General features: G+C 35.1%; 1 protein-coding gene and 1 long non-coding RNA gene across 2 annotated transcripts; both read right to left on the bottom strand.

Moving 5' to 3' along the window:
* On the bottom strand, positions 1 to 780 carry LOC106385412 (NDR1/HIN1-like protein 10). Its single transcript, XM_013825335.3, has one exon. The coding sequence runs from the start codon at positions 741 to 743 to the stop codon at positions 60 to 62; it is 684 nt and encodes a 227-aa protein (XP_013680789.1). The 5' UTR covers positions 744 to 780; the 3' UTR covers positions 1 to 59.
* A 4,522-nt stretch (positions 781 to 5,302) lies between these two features.
* On the bottom strand, positions 5,303 to 7,260 carry LOC106385638. Its single transcript, XR_001277235.3, has 3 exons — positions 5,953 to 7,260; positions 5,769 to 5,852; positions 5,303 to 5,685 (listed from the first exon to the last, which is right to left on the bottom strand). It is a non-coding gene; the product is annotated as an uncharacterized LOC106385638 (long non-coding RNA).
* Positions 7,261 to 21,897: the final 14,637 nt, after the last annotated feature.

Raw genomic sequence — 21,897 nt, 5'->3', positions numbered from 1 at the left:
TAATGAATAAAAGAACGAATATATATGATGGATTAATGGAACATGATGAACGCAAAGACTTAAAAATCGAAGTCGCACTTGAGAGGGAGAATGGTAGAGAAGGTTGTAGTTCCGTTTAAGGTACTTAAAGGAAGCCTTAGATCGTCGCAGTTAACCTTAGGCTTAATCCTCCGAGTCTTCAAGTCCCCAAGCTTGAACCTAACCCTAAGCCTAAACTTGATCTCTATATCGTAAACTCCAGCGATCGTCTGCTCGTTGTAAGTCCGTGACTCTCCGGCGTTAAAGATAACAAAGTTTTGGCCTTGGAACATTGGTCTGAGAACCGTAGTGTTCTTGTGTCCTTGATAGAACGGAGTTAACCTGGTGGAACTAAACCGCTTTCCATCGTAGTATGCATGAGCTTCGATCCTGTCGTAGTAAACTCCTATCCTCTTGTTAGGGTTACGGACAGGGACCGTAAGGGATAGGTTATACCTTAAAAGGTTGTCGGGGGAAGTGTGTTCAAACCGGGAAAGGGTTGCTTGGGTCACATGAAACTTGATGGACCGAGGACGGACGATGAGCCAGAAGATAAGAGCGGCTATGCCAAGTATGACAATAAGAGCTATGATGACTTTTACAAAGAAGCTGAGGAGGCAGCAACAACAACCGCGGCTGTGCCCACGTCGGCGAAAGTAGCCTTTAGGGGCCGGTGGCGGGACTGATGGACCGTAGAAGGCACCGTTGAGAGGTTGTTCAGCCATGTTGAATTTTGTGGAAGTTTTGAATATAGATGGAATATAATGCTAAGATGTTAATGCAAGTCCTCTTTATATACACGTTTTCGATTATGCGTTGGTCAGCTTAGATTAAGGTATTGTTACATTACGCGGTGATTTGATTGAATATTTGACCACAGAATATTATGCAATTGTAGGCTTGTGATGTTTCCCCATAACTTCCAATAAAAAGTACTTTTTGTAAGAAACGTACATATATGTTACTATTACTTTTTGTGTTTCTCGTCGTCGTACGTTGGTTCTCATGTGTACAGTATTCAACTATTCATACATGATCAAAGCGTTCTAGAACCTAGTGCCGCTTGTGTCAAATTGTATTTAATTAGATTGTTCCCTTTGCTTGCGATATTTTAAGATAAAAACATGAAATTAAATTACTTGAAATTGTGATGATTTTTGAAAATGTCTTTTAAATAACATAATTTGTAAAAAATTGACATGATTTTCATTTGAAAAAAGTAATTATTCTCACACATATCTCAAAACTTTATTGAATTTATCTTTTTTGTATTGGAGAACTAAAACTTTGCAGGATAATTAAATTTGATCTTTGTATTGTGCAAACTTATATCAGGATTATGCAACAAATGATATATTTTTTTCATTCTTCCATATGTAATACTATAAACTATAAAGCATGTCGCAGAATTCCATCAAGATTTTGTCTGAAGGGATGGTGGACATCCCAAGAATGTCAAGAACGTTGAACAAACTCAAAGACGACATGAATTAGTCTCTGCAAATCTCTTATAGATCATTTTTGTGTCATACTTTCCATCAAGTAGAAAGAGCGCTCCAGTATGTTTGTTTGTTGGACTGGGGTCCTGCTATAGAAGAGGAGAGCCTTAAAATACTCATAGTTCAAGTCAGGAATAATGATTGATTTTTCTACTGAAATTTTACATTTATCTGTCCTATATGTAGATACACTTTCGAATACATAAATTGTCATGATTTCTGAAAATGATTAAAACAACACTAAAATTAATGCCGTCAGTGTCATGTGTGTTTTCCAGCAAGTAGAAAGAGCGCTCCAGTATGTTTGTTTGTTGGACTGGGGTCCTGCTATAGAACAACTCGAGGAGAGCCTTAAAATACTCATAGTTCAAGTGAGGAATAATGATTGATTTTTCTACTGAAATTTTACATTCATCTGAGTCCTATATGTAGATACACTTTCCAATTCAGAAATTGTCATGATTTCTGAAAATGATTAAAACAACACTGAAATTAATGCCGTCGGTGTCATGTGTGTTTTATAACTTGGGTCAAAATGGGCTTTCTTTTGGTGAAAAAAAAGAGAATGGGCCCTTTTATGCTCACTTGGAGACTACTCTGACATATAGAATGACAATACAGATGATTGGTACATGTATTATCTTAGTTCTAGACTTCTGAGAACATTTACAACACAAACCTATTTTTTCTTCTGAATTTTCCTCTAAATAGAACAACTCTATTATAAAATAACTTTTGCATTAATGTTATAACTTTATAATATAATTATTTAACATATATTTGAAAATAACTTTATATGTTTTAATAAAACATTTATAGTTTATATTTTGTATACGAAACGAAATGAAATAATAATATAGCTAGGTCAAGAACCTACATGCACCGTCGACTGACATCTCCTGACACCGCCGGGATAGACAAGCCAAAACGCGCCCTCGTGACAAACAACCACCGAGGTGCAAGCTTGAGTAGAGAAACAAAGGAACCTCCTTATCAAGACACCCCAGCGAAGGAGGGAACTCCGACCACTCTACTCCACACTGAGGCAGACCCGAACATGCAGATCTGAAATGAGAGAGCCGGACATGGACTCACACGCTAACACCTCTGGCAGCAAACCAACAGAGAAAAACTACCTCGAACTACTTTCTGCCATCCTAAAAGCCGACCCACCGATTCCTTGTCGTCCTAGACTCGTCACCACGCTGGAGAAAGCAACTGCCTTGAAGATCCGTCACCGGCCCTGGAGAACAAGATCAAGAAAACAAGGAAGCTACCCTAGAACTTTGACATGTTGGAGAGGAATTGAAGGAAGGGAGGAGACAAAGAAGAAAAAGAAAGGGGAGAAGAGCCCTTCCGGCGACGGTGGAGACCCCGAAGCCGAAGGAGATGACGCGAACCAGGGCTTTTTTAGAGAGAAAAAGATGAAGAGAGAGAACCTCATCTTTTAACCTATTTTACTATAGACATAACCGAATAATAGTAAGTTTGGTTAGATAATATCTAAAAAGTTAAATGATTTAAGTTAATTAAAATAATATTTATAAAGTAAAAAAATTTATAAAAATTAATTAGAGAATATTTCGATTATAGAATAATGGTAATATAATAAAATGGTAAATTTGGTTAGAGAATAATCCAAAAAATGATTTATTGTTAATTAAGTAATAATTATTAAGTTGGTGGTACAAAATGTAATTATTATGATGATTCAGTTTTAATAATATAGATCGTATAGAATAACTTTCAGTAGCGGAATTCATTTATTTTGTAAGAGTTTCATAAAATTGAGTAAAACTAAATAACAAATTTATGTCGAAGCCATATTAAATTTGGTGTTGTATGCACTGAGTCAAACTGTCAGTCATCTTCTTAATTTATTTCTTGATTTATGTACCACTTAATTATTCTTTATGGTTGTTCAAAAAATTACTCCCTCCAGTTTTACGGTAAGTGTCACTTCGACATTTTTCACACATTGATTGAAATGAATTTATATTCTTTCTATAAAAAAATGAATTTATATTTTATTAATTTTCTGTTTAATTAATTGTATTTGCGATAAAATTAAATTTATTTATTAAATTAATTTATTTTACAATTAATATTTTGTAGAAAATAAGTATAAAATATATTTAAATTATGATACGACACTTTTAATGGAACAAGGAAAAAATAGTAAAGCGACACTCTTTAAAAAAACAAACTGAGTACTAATTATGGTTACTAGAGGTTTTACCGCGCAATTATTTGTCTATAAAATTCATGTAATTTTAATGTTAAACTTAAATATTAAGATTTAGCTATATCATTTATTTGTTTTGATATAATATTTGACATATTAGAATGAAATGTTTTGAATAATTATAACTTTTTTGTTTGAAATATCATGACTTTTATATTTTAATATATATTTAGATTTAAAAATAATTAAAATTTCTATTAATCTTTTAGTAACATGTTTAACTCATCAATAAAATATCAAACATTCTATATTTAATAAATCTTTAATATTTTCTATTATTTTTATGTATCATATATATTTTTATACATCATATGATTTAATTTTTAAACTGTTTTGTAGAATAGGTAAATAACCTTCATTTCATATATATAAACACATACATACACATATTTTATATATATATATATATATCAAATCTGTAAAGTTTGATGACCAATAAAAATGATTGAATAAATCTTTAAATTTTGAAACTGTAGTTTATTTTAATATTAAAATTTATTTGTTATTTTTTATTTTTTTATTATTAAATTAGTATTTTTATATTAAAGAATTGAAAACGGTAAGAGATTTCAATATGAACAATTTCATGTTTAGATATTGCATAAAAATACTTTTGATAGATTATCTGCATATTACATATGGAGATGTATTAGTCATTGGTATTGTGTAGAAAATATACAACCTTGCAATATTGTATGTATGTTAGAGTAGAAACATACTTCCATTATTATATTAGGCTCTTAAGCTAATTATTAAACAGTTTAAGATGAAGTTGGAATAATGGAAAGCAAATTAGAAATTTTCTAAAATTTATAAAACCATCTATAATTGCATCCATTGGTGATGCTCTAATCTAAATTGATCTTTACACAAACTTATTTGGTATAACATTGTAAATAAATGAGATAAACGGGAATTTTCTTTTCAAAACTAAAGTTTGAAGATGATAACATTTTATTTTCCTATTAAATGATATATGATAAAATTTGTTATTATTATACTATTAAGGATATTGGAAAGTGTTGTACCATCAGATATAAAGATCTCAGACGGAAACTCCTAATGCTGGTTTGCAAACCGGTTTGTAATAAAACCGAGTCGGTTTAAAGATTGGACGCCGGATAATTAAGCCCAATCCACAAACTCCATACCTCCATATACATTATTAGAAAACCAGACACCAACCGTAAACGCAATCGCAACCACATGAATGCGTTTGGCTTCGGTTGAACCTTCCACGACATGTTCAAGGCCGTTGATGATTTGGTTAACGTGCGTTGGAAGATAAGCCAAGGAACACACCTGATCAAGCATACAAGACATAGAAAAGCCTCTAACTTGCTTCTTGGAGTTCCTCGGCCTTTTCACAAAGGAAAGTCAGGATAACATTCTCTCCAACAGATCATAAGATCTCGCAAGGTTACCCCTGAGAACAGAAGAAACTCATTCCTACGTTTGTAAAACAATCTTATAGATAATGTTTAAGAGCTTCAGTTGACCTGGCGAATAGAACGAACTCCCTGAGTGTAGTCACTGTCTATAACCTCAGAAAATATATTATTGTATTAACGGTATAATTGACCCTTTAATCTGATGAAAAAAACATAGCAAACATCTCAAAGTTCTTTTAGGCAAGGACCAATACACAACAATATGTATCCACTTTTTCTCATCTATCAATGCAACTAAAATTTCATAGAGCGATCTCACTACTTCTAAGAAAACTTTCATAAGCTTTGTACATTTCAGAAGTGGTGTCAATGTTTCACCTCTCTCTGTTTGATCATCAATTCACCTTCTTTGTTGCAGGAACTGGCGAGTGTGCATTCTCTTCTGAACCATCCATCCACCTGATTCACCAATGGAATCAGTTGAACCTCCTAGACCAATACTCTAATCCATGTTAACATCTAAGCTCATTTCCTGCAGAAAAAACACAAACGATCAATACAATTTTCTCAGAGGACGTTTGAGATAGTTTTAACTCTCTAAATCAAGAGCCTTACATCTTCATTATATTCATCTAAATAACCATTGCTCAGTAGGCGTCTGAAGCTATCCTCCTTGGAAAGTATTGACCTTATTTTCATCTAAAAAATCCGCAATAACTTGAAATCAAGAATCTCATAACATGATTGAAAGTAATACAATAACAGCAGGTACACATAACTTATATAGAAACTATTTTACCTTAAATCAATGCCTCCTTGGATCTTCTCAATTGTAACCGCACACAACAATAAAGAACTATTTCTTCTTACTAATACTTTAAAACAAAAAGAGAAGAGAGATTACATTCAATGACAACACCAGATATGGAAAACTTGAGAGGAATGAAGACAATTAGTCTGCTTCTGTAAGGAAATCTGCAAAATCAATGGAAGCTTTTTCTAGAAAAGCCAAATTTCCAAGAACCCTAAAACAAATTTTGGAGAAAGAAAACCTCCTTGTAGCCTTCCCGATGGATTTTGCAGATCTGAAAGCCATTTTCTGAAGTTATACGGTTTTCAATATTTTGGCGTGGGGAAGAAAATGTGAAAATGGGTATAAATAAATGAAAAGTGGAGAGATTCTCAACAGTTTCTTGGTTTCGATTGTCGCAGTAAATAAAAAGTTTTATGAGTTGGAGACCGACGTTACAGATGAGAATCGGAGAAGTTAGAAACACATAGAAGGTGAAGAGTCTGAAGACGATGAGACATGCTAGGGTTTCGACAAAGCTGGAGTGATGTGGCATCGTAATGCTCTCTAATTAGTTGATTTAATCTGCTGAGTTGGATGGTTGAGAGTTCTAGCTCAATCCCTTTTATATATTGAGATTCACTCAAAGATCTTCTTTCTTGAAGTACTGTGGAAATAAGGCCCAATACATCTTTCTTGAAGTAACGTTTTAGACCAAACATAAAACCTTTGGCATTGTTTTGTGTTAAAAAATATGCCAAGCAAAAGAGGCGACGGATCAAAAGCACAGTTCTAGAATAGCCCCATAAAGACCAATACATCAGCATAATTGATCTTTGAATCGTCCACCAAACCTTTAGGAGGATAAGGTAGGTCTTAAGTGTTTAATCCATATCTATTATGATTTCTTTTTTCATCAACTGTGAGTTAGATCATATCCAAATCGTATATATATCATGGGGTTGGACACAAACATGTGTACTCATTTGTAAAAGATTTTTTTATATATACTGATTATTTTACCTAAAAGATACGACTAGAGATCCCAAGAAGTTTTAGGTAAAGACTAAAGAGCAATAATCTTTTCTGTCATAGTTAGAATTTGTGATTCGTACGACACTATAAACTTTTCTCTCAAGAGCTGACCCCAAGAAGTTTGCCCTTTACAGTGTATAAACATTGGAAGCACAAGTTACATCAATGGGGAATACAACTTTCGTTGTCATCATACATATATATTTCTGTTTTAGTTTACTTAGTACATGCTACTCACTTTCATGACATGTGTTGTTTTATGTGAGCCTTAATCTCGATCAACTGAAAAGATAGGGGAAAGAGGAGGATATGTTTATTGCAAACATTGCATTCTAATATAATGTGACGTTATTCAAATCTTTTTGTTAATTTCATACTACTGATAAAAAAAAAAGAGACATGTAGGATACCACACGTTGTAGTAATGTGAAAGTTGGAATCTTATAATTGATTAAGAAAATAAATATATAAAAAGCTTACAACTTGCTCTTCAAAAAAGTAATTGCAAACTTGCAAAGGCCCCATATCCTTACTATTCCCCATTCATGTTTTCATTTTCGAGTTTTCTTACTTTAAGTCTATTTTAATTATTCTCTTTACGAAAGAACATTTTTACGTATTTCTTTTCATACATAACTTTGGAACTACTCATATATTAGCATTTGTCGGGTTATGACATGATGGCAATATCACGCCTAGCAAGACACTTTACTCTTCAAAAATTCGGTAAAACCCCATATTCCTCCTCATGGGATTGAACCCTTAACTTCCTAAATGGATTCTTCTTTATCGTAGTTATATTTATTTTATTTGAAAATGTAGTAGAGCCGATCCAAAGTCTAAGGAGAATAATAATCTTGCACCCACGATCACATATATAGTAGGTTATTTAGAAAAGTTGGTTTATGTTATATATTTTGTTAAAAGAAGATTTATTTTATTTTTTAAGAAGATTTTTTTTAGGAGATACAAGCTGTGAAACTTGGCACCGCGTTAAGTAATATCACTGCTTTAATATATAGTCCCACTATAAAATGTCCAAATTATATATATATTATAATCCGCTATCAATGTATACGCGTGAAATACAGCGTGACTATACATTATCTATTTTACGAAATACTCCATCAGTTTCTATATAAATGTCACTCTGATGTTTTTTACACAAAGTAAGAAAGTGACGGAAATATATATAAGTTGTTATTAATTATATCTCTATGACCAATAGTATCTATAAAATTAATACAGTTTTCAATAAATTTTCAGGTGAAAATAAATGTAATTTACATTAAAATTGTAAAGTGACACTTTTTGTAATAAAAAAAGAATTAAAATGACACTTATTATGAAATAGAAGAGGAATGTTTTATGTATTTTGTATAGAAATATCAGATAAGTTTGTATTTTGCTCATTAGATACTCTTTATTGAGTTCTATCCTTCTAATGATATGAAAAAGTTCATTTTCATGTTTCATATCTTTATGAATTTAAGTATTATTTTAAGTGATGTGCTTGATAAAATGAAACACAACAAAAGATTGACATGAGAGGTATGTATAACAATGATTCTGATGGTGAAGTAATGAATATTTCATATTTTATATATGCACGCACATGCAGTTATATCACATACACATACCCAGAAAAACAGAAGATAACATATATTTTGTATGTATCTATCTTCGGAATCTTTTGATCATGTCATCATATACAAAAAATATATCAATATAGTTCAAAATTGCATCTTTTCTCTGCTAACATATATAGGGTTAATTTGATGAATAACTATATTGGGAAAAATATTAGATTTGTAGTAAAAGAGTGATATGGTTAGTTGGTGAAATATAGTTTTTTTTGGGTTATTGGATCAAATTTCCCGTATATATATCATATAAATTTTCATCACAGTGCACCTCAATTTTTTTTTTTTGTGCACCTCAAGTTCTCAACTAAAGACAAATGATTCTATCAATAATACATTTATTTGAAAAATCATTCCACGGTGCATAAAATTATTTAAAAGACATCTTAACAGTGCATATCATAAAAAAATTCATAACAGTGCATACATATCATTCTAGAAAAAAATTTATTTGAAAAATCATTCCAAGTCAAAAAAATTATAAAATAAGTGGAATGCTAATTCCATTAAATAAATTCTATAGATTATTATTTCTATTATTTTATTTATTCATTTTATAAGTCACTAGTTACAGCCTATAAATGTTGTCTAATAATGCAGGCATATAGATAAAGACTAAGTTGTATAGTAATAAGGAAATAGATAAGATTTTGTTGGCATGTGGAGATAAAAAGATTCAAAGATTTTTCTTAATGTTTTGGTTGAAGTATATATGCTGCTTATGGTAGACCTCATTTTTCCTAAGATTTTTTTTGTGGTCATGACTCTGATGAGACCAGAAGCGTTCTTGCTAAAGACTTGAATCCATGATAAAGTGATACGCTATACAACCCTTTTCCCTAATTTCTCAAGAGTTAAACATGCCTTTCATTTAATGAGGACGGACAACTCAATTCGCATTATACATAAGTTTATAATCATTCAGATTTTACAACATGTATGCAACCTTTATGAAAACAAAACCTTTTTAACCGAAAAAAACATTGAGACAATTGGTATAATATACCCAGCGAAGATCCAAACCGAGAGAATATTCTTAGCTATGGATAACCCAAAAAGTAGTAACTTTTTGACACTGTACAGACGGAAATGTCCTCTTGCTTTATCAAAAACATGTAACTCTAGATTTAGCGGGTAAACTTTATGTTAACTGAACACTAAGAGATATTTATCAATTTTCACACAATTTCTGAATTTCTCTATTACCACCAATTCTATTTTTTCATCTAATCCTCCGACGAACTCTTCTCAGTTCTTAATATCACATTTATCGGTTTGTTAATATAATAAATAAATTACTTAATTGTTATCTGTTAAGGATCATATCAGTTGGATAAATTATCATTCTTTAAGAAATATATAACAATTGGACGACCAGTGACCACTAAAAAAATATTTATCAATATTAAAAGAATCAATTACTTAATTATGAATATTTATTATTTGATATCAAATAATGTATCAGCTAAATATTTACATATCAGGTAACAATCTACATACCAACTAACATATCAGCTAATAATTCCCGTATCATCTAACAATCTATGTATCAAACAAAATGTATCGACTAACAAATCATATATTGGTTAATGAAACTAGTAACAACTAATCATCAGTTATCTATCAAATAGCCCCAAAAAACAAACACTTCATATATCGATTAAGAATCCATTAAAAAATAAATAAGAGCAGGTAAGTAATGAAATACCTACTAACATATATGTTATCCAAAGAAAAGAACGTAGATTTCAAGCTTTCTTCTTCCCGAGATCTTCTGATCCTTTTCTCCATGAATCCGCAACAGAGATAACAGATTTTTCGATGAGATGACGAACTCGTCAAGGTCAGCAAGTCACTCAACTACCTCAGGAAAATGCCACGACACATAATTATTATTGGGATTGGAAGCTTATAAAAGTTGATTGTAATTCGAAATTGGAAACAGTAGAATTGGTGGTGAGATAATAAGATTAGCATTATGGGTGTCAATGGAATCAGAGTAAAAAAATAGAGATTTGTGATTTAATTTAAGCTTGGATAAAGAAGAGATACGAGAGATAAAAATATTAGAACATATAGAAGAGAGAAGAGACAAAAGGGAGATCTAGAGACACAACAGTATTATGGTCATGAAAAATATTTTAAAAAAACAAGGGTATATGGCAAGTTAAGTGAACCTTTGGGTGTATCCACGCCAATTTCTCAAAAACTTTTAACTAATTGACTTTTGTATAGCATTGCTATTCTTTTTTGCATAACGGATTTTCACAATATGGTTAGATACATATCCGAGCACCCAATTTTGTTTTTTTCTCCTAACACTGTTACAGAGAATCATTATTCACAGTCACTTTCAAATAATGAGTAACGTGCAGGTTCTTTTTCTTTAGGTATTTTACATTACCCCGATCGATGCGGGTAGGCCTCGTAAAAGGGATTGGATTGCGTTTGAATGGAAGCCAATAATCAAAAGTCAGGCTTTGCCTACCCTTTGACCGCACAATTATACAAAATGTGATCATATCTATTTTTCTTTTAATCCAAGTTTCGTTGCCATAAGGGCTGTTCGTTTGGTTGCCGCAGGTACCGGCGGCAGCGGCAGCGTCAACATTCTGCGTCAACTCTTGTTCGTTTCGTTGACGCAGGAAGCTGCGTCTGACGCCGCGTCCGAACGCCGCGTCCTGCGGCTGACGCCGATAAAACCTGCGGTCGCGATATAGTATGCGGCAGCGTCAGCGGCAGCGTCAGCGTCTGCGAAACGAACAACAACTGTCCTCATTGACGCTGCCGCCGCCGCTGACGCTGACGCTGCCACTGACGCCGAAACCTGCGGCAACCAAACGAACAAGGCTATATACAGCCGCCGAAACAATGACTGATTCTTCATTTCTTTTGGCACTTTGTGACAACATACTCCCTCTGTATTTTTTTAACTGACGTTTTGGAAGATTTCACACGATTTAAGAAAGCTATTGAAATGTCTGTTTTATCCTTCCTTAACTGTTTTAGTGTACACTTTACTCTTGATCATAGATCATTAATTAATCAAAGCAAGGGTACACGAAATCTAAAGTCATTAAATTATGCGTAGTATTTTGGAAAACGTCACATATTTTGACACAAAATATAAGTTCCAAAACGTCACATATAACAGAACGGAGGGAGTATATGTTATTTATTTATTTTTTGCTAAAAAGAGTTCACAGATTGATATACAGGTGGTATTTTTTTAATATATATATATATATATATATATATATATTATAAATCCACCCAAAAAACGGGAATTCGAGTTTCGGTTACAAGTTCGAATTGAACAAAAGCTCCCAAGTCAATCTATTACATTCTAGTTTTGCCCACCCACTAAACCCGGCACGTTCCACTAGTCTGATTTTCAAAATCCTTAAGAATCGGTCGCCGTTCTCAACCATTGGCAATGATCGCGGGAAGGTGAGGTTCTCCTCGTTTCCTCGGATGTCGGGACTTCCCAAGTTGCCTCCGGAGTAGCTAGTTCCCGATGCTCGAGACTCGTAACTGTCATTGACTATGAAGCACTTGACGAACTTAAGAAGTGGTGGAATCAAGAACCTTACCGAGAAGATACTTGAGAGCCGAAGCTATACACACCTCCAAGGCGCCACAACCGAACAAGAGCGGGTTGTAATCACTGCGACCAACAAACCTGAAAGCCTCGAGAAACCTACATAGTATATCAAGATCACCACCGCGAGAGAGCAAAGAAGCTGAAGCGGCGCCGGGATGTGAACTGAGATCAAGCGGTTACACGGAGGCGGTCAATGACTCCCCGAGAACCACCTCCACACTTGTGGTCATCGAGAACCGAAGACCATAACCACGCTGCAAAAACCCTCGGCCAGTGCCAACAGATAGGGTTAAACAATGAAGCACAGCGAGACCATAACCCGGAGAGAAGATTAGCGGCCGCTAATACTCCGAGAGAGAAAGGAAAGTCGGCCGAATCAAGGAGGTCCAAGGTGATGCCGGGAAGAATACAGTCTCCGGAGACCATAGACGACCAACAGAATCCACCGTGAAGCAAGCGGATACAACTCCCTTAAAGCCACGACGCAAGACTGGACATAGACCAGGTGCCAACTCCGCCTGCACACCTAGCTCTAGCCTTACCTCCGAATTGAAAGCACCAGAGCTCACCTAACAGCAGAGAAGAGGAGCGGTCCTCTCCGACACCGAAAATAATCCCACTGCCAATTTCTGATGAAGATCGGTTTTCCAAAACCTAGACACGGCCAAGACCAGTGCAGCTAGACCGGAAACCTAACCGGAGAACCTCAACTACGACGATGGAAAACAGAGCAAATCAAACGAGAAAATTGATCTACTCCCAACCCTAAAAGCCGACCACTCACGAGCCACCGCTGCTACAATCGTGCCGAACAGCCAGAGAGAGTATGGACTAGCCAGAGAACCGTATCTTGCGCACAGGACGACCGCCGGAGAGCACAGACAAACCCATAAGCTCGAGCAAGACGGAGAGACCGACATGGACAGGACGAGCAGCAACAGAAAAAACAAGGAAGAGGGAAAGGAGGACCCGCGCGCGCGTCCGGCGCCGGACCAGAGGATGAGCTTCAGCGCGTTAGATTGTCTAGGGAAAGGGTAAGGTAGAGAGAGAAAGAGTGTTATTTGTAAATTGTTATATACAGGTGGTGTTACTTTTTAATGTTATAATTATCACAGAGAATTACAATTCTTTTGCGTTTTGTAAGCATGCAAATTTAGAATCCAACCAGTCTTGTTGGGTTTTTGCAATTAATCGTAACAAGATTGATATCTGTGGTTTTTTTTTGCAGTTAATCGTTTACGATCAATTACTATCTTAAAGTTTAAACTCTAGCAATAACAAATGGGAAGATTTTACGAGCAAATTATCCAACCACTCTTGTTGGGTTTATACTTAATTAATAACAATATTAGATAATATTATATACTAAAAAAGGTTTAAAGGTAATAAAAAAAAACGCTCTCTGGGAAAGAACGATAGCAAAAGTGATTAGGGTTTCACCACCCTTTCGCCGCCATTGGTTTCGCCTCACGCGTATCAACGAGAAGCTTCTTCGTCTTCACTCTCCTCCTCTCCGTCCATGGCGTCGCTCGTAGCAGATCTAGATTCCTTTCCACGCCCTCCCTCAGATCCGTCAGATTCGAGTTTTAAGTTTGCTCTCTGGTCAAATCCTCCAGATCCTCCGGTTCCTCCTGACCCTCCGCCTGATATTCTATCACTCATGGGCTTTCTTCAGTTGTACGATCTCTAGGCCACCGTTGGCTTTCCCCATTAATTTTCAGATCCAAAGTTATGTTTGACGATTTCAGATGGTGGGTTAGCCTCAGATAAAGACTTGTTCTTCTCTGATGGAATAGTCTTTGTACTTACTCCCTTATACCAAGTAAGCTCAGACTCTAAACCCTATGTTTCCGAGTGTGGTTGGATTATCGATGTGTTGGTAGAGCTGGGCTTATTGGATCTGGGATTTTCCGTTCTAGTTCCGACTGTTTCGGTTGCATTTGGTTATGCTATTGTGGTCTTTGTTGGTACCTTTACTGCAGTATGCAGATGTTGTCCCTTTACTGCAGTATGCAGGTTTACTTCCACCTTTGCTCTAATGGCTTTTGAAATGACATGGCGTTCTCTCCTCGTGTGGCAATTTGGAGTGGAAGTTCTGTAGTTATGTATCCTTTCAGCAAAGCTGGTTTGTTTGGGCTCTCTTTGCCCTCCCTTCTCCTTTAAGGAGTGTTTTTTCCTCCCACATCTATCACTTGTTATAAGTGAAATTGTTATAGGGAGCATTGTGTTAAAGATGGTTATGTTTGTAGCAGAAGCGAAGATGTCTATTGTCTCTCGTTTGATGGTGTTAACTGTCTGACTTCATTGACCATGGAGGCTTTTATCTCTTTCCTTTATTGTTTCGATCAAGAATGTCAATTTGAAGAAGTCTTCTTGTTTGACTTGTTTTTCTCGGAGACAACGGTGGTTAAACGTGTGATATCACTTTTATCAACTCTTTGTTTGAGTACTTGTTTTTTAAGTTTTACCATTTGATTGTCTAGTATATTGGTCTGTGTTTTAGTTTCTAAGTTTCAGTGAAAGTAGGTTTGATAAAAAAAAAAGATAATATTATATATTATAATATAGGGTTCGCGGATAGACCTACGACCAGTGTATTTAATCTTCAATGCTAAATGTAATATATCTAGAGAGGTTGACTTTTCTCTCTCTTCTCTCTCCGAGATTCCGAGAGATTAAGAGTCGCGGTGGTCCCTTCGACGGTGAAAAAATTTCGATTCTGGTACACGGTGGTCCTCTCGACGGCGTGTAGCCGGCTCTTGCTTCTAGTGGTTCGCGCTCCCTCTAGCGGAACTATCTGGCTTCTGTTTCACGGCGATGAAGCTCTGACGGCGTTTATGTGCTCTATCTTGAGCCAGTTCGGTCGTCTGTTATAGTATCAAATGTTTGGGTTGGTGCGACTGAGGTGTGTGACGGGTTCTTGGTGTGTGAGGGCCTGAGCTTGGATGAGCTCTCGATTTCGTCTTTCGATTGAGCTCTCCATCGCGTTCGATTGAAGAAGCTGATTCCAACAATCTTCCAATACAGTCGTTGGAGGTAGATTCGGTGGCTCTGGTTAAGGTCCCGGTTGATTTCGGTGTTGTGGGTAAATCTCCTTCGTTCTGGGTTTGTCGCACAAGGTGGGGGATGAGATCTCGATAGGCGATTGATGCTCTCCAACGCTTGGAACACAGAGATGAAGGGGTATGATCTGAAACTGGTGTTTATGTTGATGGTGATTCTGGTCCCGGTAGGTTTCCGGTGTCTGTTGCGGCTCCGACGAGGTGAATCTCCGGTGAAAAACTCTGATCGGTGGAAGCATGGAAGCGGTGTCTTGGGATTCGACGCGTGTCTTCTTCTTCCATTCACTGTTTACACGTGCTTGTCCACGTGTTTTCGTCCTGAATAGATTTGGATGGGTCTTTGGGCCTCGACTGTGTTTTTTTGTTGCTCGTGTGTGGGCTTGTTTTTAAGTTTATCGTTTGGGCTTTAATATCCTGCTTGTACATTATATTTTTTTTTTGGTTATATAAATATCAGACGAAAAAAAAAAAAAAAAAGGTTGCCACTTGCCCGTACATCTTCATAGCTCCACCATCTCTATGATTGGGGTTTTACAACATTATCTCGTCATGGTTCATGTGACCATGACGTGTCGTGCTCTCATTGGGATCTAGGCACCTAATTTGGATTGTTCCTGTAATGTTTTAATAGTCCACCGGCTCTTTGGTCGGGTTATGGGCTGTTCTAGTTTTGCATGTTTATGGTACACACACGTATTATGGTGGTAGGGCACACTTTCGTATAAAACTTATCTTCACCATAATTAACGCAGGTAACTTATCGTCGTGATGTACACGCGCGGCCGGAGAGAGCGTGCGAAATCCAACATATTGAGTTTTTCGTCCTGTACTCTTTATGTTTTCAGCCCTCTTTGAAACTGCGTAGGCCTTACGTCACGCGCCACTCCCCTCTCTTAACACGCAATTGCATAAATAGAACCCACGCGCGCTTGTCGGGACGAATCTCTGCCTTCCGATCTAAATCAATCAACGGCCTATGTAAGAGGGTCGATGCGTCATTTAATAGAATAGGTCCAGGTGAAATTGGACCATTGGTTTAGAAAAAGCGGGACAACGTCGAGTGGTACTAAGAATTGACACGTGTCCATAAAAACCAAACCGACAATGACAAAAGTCGGAGATACACCCAGATCTCTGTCATTGTTCATTAAACGACCAAACCCGTTCTAAAATATAAAATGTCGATGTTCCAATATAAAAAATGTTTTTATAATTATATTTTTATCAAAAATATATATTTTATAAATTATTTTGTAACTGCTTGAGTAGTTTTAAAACAAATGGATGATGTGTAAATAATTGTGACTAATCAAATTGTCTATTTTATGAAATTTTGAAATAAATATTGTACTATGTTTTATCTGTTTTACCTTTAAGTAATATTTTTTTATCTTTTACGTTAAAGAAACACTTTTAAAAATAAAATAACTAGTTAAGGACATTTAAACAAACCAGTACACCAATTTTCAAAAGTCAAATAAGACAAAATAAATCAACAGGAACTTATAAAGTGAAATATGTGAAGTAATAATGTTTTTGAATAGATTTTATTAGAGAAAACAAAGTTTATGAAATATAAAAATTATTTTATTAATCTCTGCATCGAATAATACAAATGTTAACTGTATATATATGATTAAGCTAAAAAAACTTGACCATTCTACCAAATTGGATCCAATGATATGTGCAAGTAAACTAGTATTAAACGATATATACATTTGATATTTTTTCTCAAATAAAGAAATGAACTAATTGTGAATATCCATCTTGCATAGTGTATTCTAAAAAATAGTTGGATGGAGTGTTTTCGATAATATATTCTCGATTTGATGATGAGTCTGAACGTACATAGTTATAAGAAACCTTGATTCAATCATCTCTAACTTTGTGGTAATCAGATTAATTCATCTAGTACGTTACTCACAATATGGAGAGCAGCCATATTATCACACTAGCATGAGCACTATATGATACACACAAAGATCATGTAGAATATGAGAAAGCCACATCAACTCCTTTGTTGCCATTGCTAGTAGAAATTAACTGTGTGCTATTATAACTTTAGTTTCTTTGATGAACTCCTTTTGTAGAACAAAGTTATAGATCAAATCTTAATTAGTCTGCGAAAATCATATAAACAAATAGAAACTGGGAGATAGAGCAGCAGGTTTTGGAATATTGATGTGTTTTTTTTATAAAAGACGAATCCAAAATCAACAATATTGATGTGGTTTTTTTCCTTTGTAAAATTATTCCATATACTCCAAAGATTAGTGCGGGTTTTATTCAAAATCCATTCCGATCATATAGATGTATAAAATTAAACTTCTGAAATATCATATGAAAATGAATGGAAAGATTATTAACATCAAAAACATTTATGTAGATGGAGAAAAACGCTGATCACCGAAATTTATATAAATAAATGGAGTTGCTAGAGTAAATGGAGAAAAAGAAATGTATAAAGGACTAAAGGTGGGGAACGAGAGATAGAGACGTGGAACATTGTAGCAACTAACAAGAGTATGATTGGCTGTTTTCTAGACTTAATGGACACGCGGGACCCTGCTATTTGTCCAACCACACGGTCCAGTTTTTAATTGGGCAGTGGGACCCACTATGGAGGACGAATCTTCTTCGCTTAAAATATTTTTAAATTGAAAAGTTAAAAAGTTAATTAGAAATATTAGGGAGGAGAAAGAGCCAACACGTATGGGCTCCATACAATACTGCACAAGCGTCAACTCTACAGCTTCCATTTTTATTCTTGCATTAAGGGTTGAAACGCATCAGTTGCGGATCTAGTTGCTGGAGTTTAAATATTTGAATGACTGTGGTTTCAAAAGTTATTAAACGGTTTGTATGATTGATATATCGATTAGAATTGTGCGAGATATTTATAGCTAATTAATTATGAGATGGACAACGGTTTGGTAATAAACATTAATACGATATAATATTATAAAAATATCAAAACATACCTTTATGATAAACTATAATAATTATTAATATAATATAATTAATAAAAATACTATGTATATTTATTTATTTATCTATTTATCTGTTTTAGATGAAAGTTATAATTTTAATAAATTTTGTTTTGAATTTTTAGATTAGATTTTTTTTTAAAATATTTATCTATGTATGTAACTGTATAATATAAGTTATAATATTGATAGTGAATTTAAATTGAAATATAAAATGTATATATATATGCAAATTACAAAATATTTTTATATTCATGCACTTGTAATTGTCTGTAACCGTAAACCCTAGCGGAAAACAAAATTTGATTTTTAGAGGTTTAGAGCGGTTTGAAATAGCTTATAATGTTTTGTTTTAAACGCCAATAAACCCGTAAAAACTACGTTTATGAGTGGTAGCGGAAAAAGTACTCAGACCCTGAAAGAGAAAGGTTTTCAAGCGTTTGGCACGTGGGAACAAACACGTATGGGTTCGGAGTAGTAAAGAAACATTCGTTTTAATCTCTTTTTATTATGACAAAAAACTCTTCTTATTTGAAATCGTTTAGATATGAGAATGTGTGATCGAGATTTCAATGTTGTAAACTTGCTTTTCTATAATAGTGGAAATTTCAAATCTTAGAGTTGAACCCGAAAATCAGGTTTTAAATATCGCTATTTAAGAATAATCTTCCGTACCAAAAGTGATTTAAATTCAGAATACGAAAATACTATTTTTATACTATTAATCACTAGACTACAACATTTTGGTAAGTTTGTAAACTTGTTAGATTTGTATTAGATGCATTTGGTTGGCTGCATTGTGTAGTCAAAATTTGAATAATCGTCGAAGAAAATTTAGTGAACTGATAGAGTCTTGTTTACTTATATATACTTCTTCGAAATAGCATTTCGCTTTAAACAAATATTAGTAGGGGCGCCTCAATGGTTTTAACTGAATCAAGAATGTATATCCAAACCTATTTTAATAGGGATAACTAGATGCACTATTCAAAACGGGATGGCCAAATGAATATTTTAGTTTAGTGGTATGTTTTTCTTTATTTTAATAAAAGAATGTTTTTGAACCTTAAGTTATAAATCAAAAGTAAAGTTCAAACTCAATGTAACAATTTGATGAACCATTCTTGGCTACTACAATGGTCGTGTGACACCATCTTACATATTGGTTGCTCAAATGTATTATTAATTAAATGTATTTTACGGCGTTGCTTCCTTCTTGTCCCTGCGACTCTGGATCTCTGATTCATCAGACCTAATCGGAAGTAGAGGTTCGTGCTTCTCTTCCCTGGAGCGCAGGCGAGGTGGTGAGCGTTTGAGACCATCGGTGGCCTTGATCTTCTGTCTCCTTTGTGCGTCGGCGTCAGATCTGGGTCAGATCTGAGCCTCTAGTCACCGAGTTGAGATTGAGAGAGTAGCTACCTCTCCTCCTTTCTCCGACCAGCCTCCCGACGTGTTATTCGTTTGAGAAGTTTCAAAGGGTGTAGAGCATCTCCTCAGGGGATTCGTCCTCAGAGAGCGACGGAGTTGTGGTCTCCGTTGAGGGCCTCTGTATCTAGTTTCAAGTATCATCCCCATGGCTTTCTCCTGTCAATTTGGTTTAGTTCTCTTTCTGTTGCGTTTAAGGTGATTGGATGCTTAGGGTTCCTTGAGGACAGGCCCGATGTTTCTATCTCTTGATACCTGGCGATTGAGACTTGCCAATGGTGGGACTAGCCTGTATTGAGGGTTTTCGGAACTCTCATGTTCTTCATCTCCGTCTACAAGCTCCGGTTTGTTATTTTCTGACAGTCTGGATGTGTTAGCTTATATTTTGGGTCGCGTGGTCGGATTGGGGAGCATTATACCGACTACGCTTGACCATCCTTTCATGTGCTCTATTGCAAGTGAAGATATCTAGGCACAGTCAGAATGTTACTTTCTGATTGGCTTTGGGTTTGGTTTCAACGAAGTCTCTCCTCAGCTAGCACCGGAGTGTAGGCCATGCTCTCCGTCGTCGCAGCTTGAGAGACCTTCGGGTTAGTCTTCGGCAAACCGTTCCTGCTTAGCCAACTCCTCTTCTCAGCCGGTTTCGATCACCAAAGGGTTTAGGAAGCGCTTGTGTTAGGAAATTAGTTGATACTTGTTGCTAAGCTTTAGTTCTAAATTTGTTGTTTCAATATCCTTAGATCTTTCCTTGATGCTATAGGTTCTTTTAACTTTTTTTGCGGCCTTTAGGATCAGATCAGCTCTCGAGCAATCTAGGATTTCAATTTCGATTGTAATCAAACTTTTATTATTCAGTTAATGATATTTTTAACTTTAACAAAAAAAAAAATAAATGTATTTTTTCTTAAATAGTAAAATCAAATTTGCATTAAGAAATAAATAGAAAACCAAGGTTGCAGTTATTGTTTATTAAGTTATAAATCAAGTAAATAAACTTTTAGTGGCCACTTAATAAACTCGAAGTTATTGACACTTTAAATCTTGGTTTAATAGAAAGTTAATAACTTGTTTAGGTTACCACCAAAATCGTTTACAACTCCCATTGAACCAAGATTTAAAGTGTCAATTAGAGACAATGGGAGTTGTAAACGATTTAATGTGCTTTGTTTGTAGTTACTTCATGTGATGAAGAAACTGTGTTTAAGAGGAGTGCTTTCTCTTGGTATTGGTGCAACGGTTCAGTCAACTTGGTCATAGTGTTGATCGTCGCTAATCTCCGGGTTCTCGGATGAATTTTTCCAGCTCCAGCCAACATTTGGAGTTCTCGTTCATATTTACGATGTTACAAGTTATCTTTCACCTCAATGAAGACACCATGCAGGAAAGATTGAGGTTTATTACTTTTTCCTATTTGAGTGGTACCTAATGGTATCTATTTAGTCAATGTTTTTTTTTCTCTTTTGTACTATTGTTTCTGCAGTATTTGTTTTTCAGTTTCTACGACTATGTTTATGTAGTCATAAACATATATCAAAATGAATGATTCAGTGTTTAAAAAATTAAAACTCAAAATCAAATCTACTTTTTTGTTTATTTATTAAGAAAAATTGAAACTATCAAATTAAATCGGAGTTAGAGCATAAAGCATTACACAATAGTATAGTAGGATCTTCTACTTATTTACTCCATGGATCTTCAAATGATTTAATTAGATATTTTGATCGTTTTTCATATTTTTAAAAGTTTTTTACTGAACATATATTTTTTTTATGCCTGCCTCAACACTATCTACAAGGTGATCTCCAGACTTCTAGTGAAGAGATTGAAGCCAATTCTTCCTGACCTGATCGTCCCAAATCAAACGGCCTTTGTAAAAGGAAGGTTGCTGGTGGAGAACACTTCCCTAGCTGCTGAGCTGGTTCAAGGATATCACAAGAGCAATCAATCAAAGAGAATTACTATCAAAGTGGATATAGCGAAGGCCTTTGATACCTTATCCTGGTCATTTTTGTTCTCCTGTCTACAAGCCATCAATATTCCTCCCTTATTCCTAGCTTGGCTAAGGGCGTGTATCTGTCATTCAAATTTTACGGTGGGTTATAATGGCTTCGTGAATGGATACTTCAAAGGTACACAGGGGCTCAGGCAAGGTGACCCCCTCTCGCCATACCTTTTTGTAATTGCCATGAATACTCTCT

This window comes from Brassica napus, chromosome C3 (genome assembly GCF_020379485.1).
Source record: "Brassica napus cultivar Da-Ae chromosome C3, Da-Ae, whole genome shotgun sequence".
Lineage (NCBI taxonomy): Eukaryota > Viridiplantae > Streptophyta > Magnoliopsida > Brassicales > Brassicaceae > Brassica > Brassica napus.
The sequence above is the reverse complement of the archived record's forward strand: the minus strand, read 5'-3'. Positions and strand labels throughout refer to the sequence as shown.

Coding starts and splice junctions, on each gene's coding strand:
- LOC106385412 (XM_013825335.3), bottom strand. CDS start 743: ATGGCTGAACAACCTCTCAACGGTGCCTTCTACGGTCCATCAGTCCCG.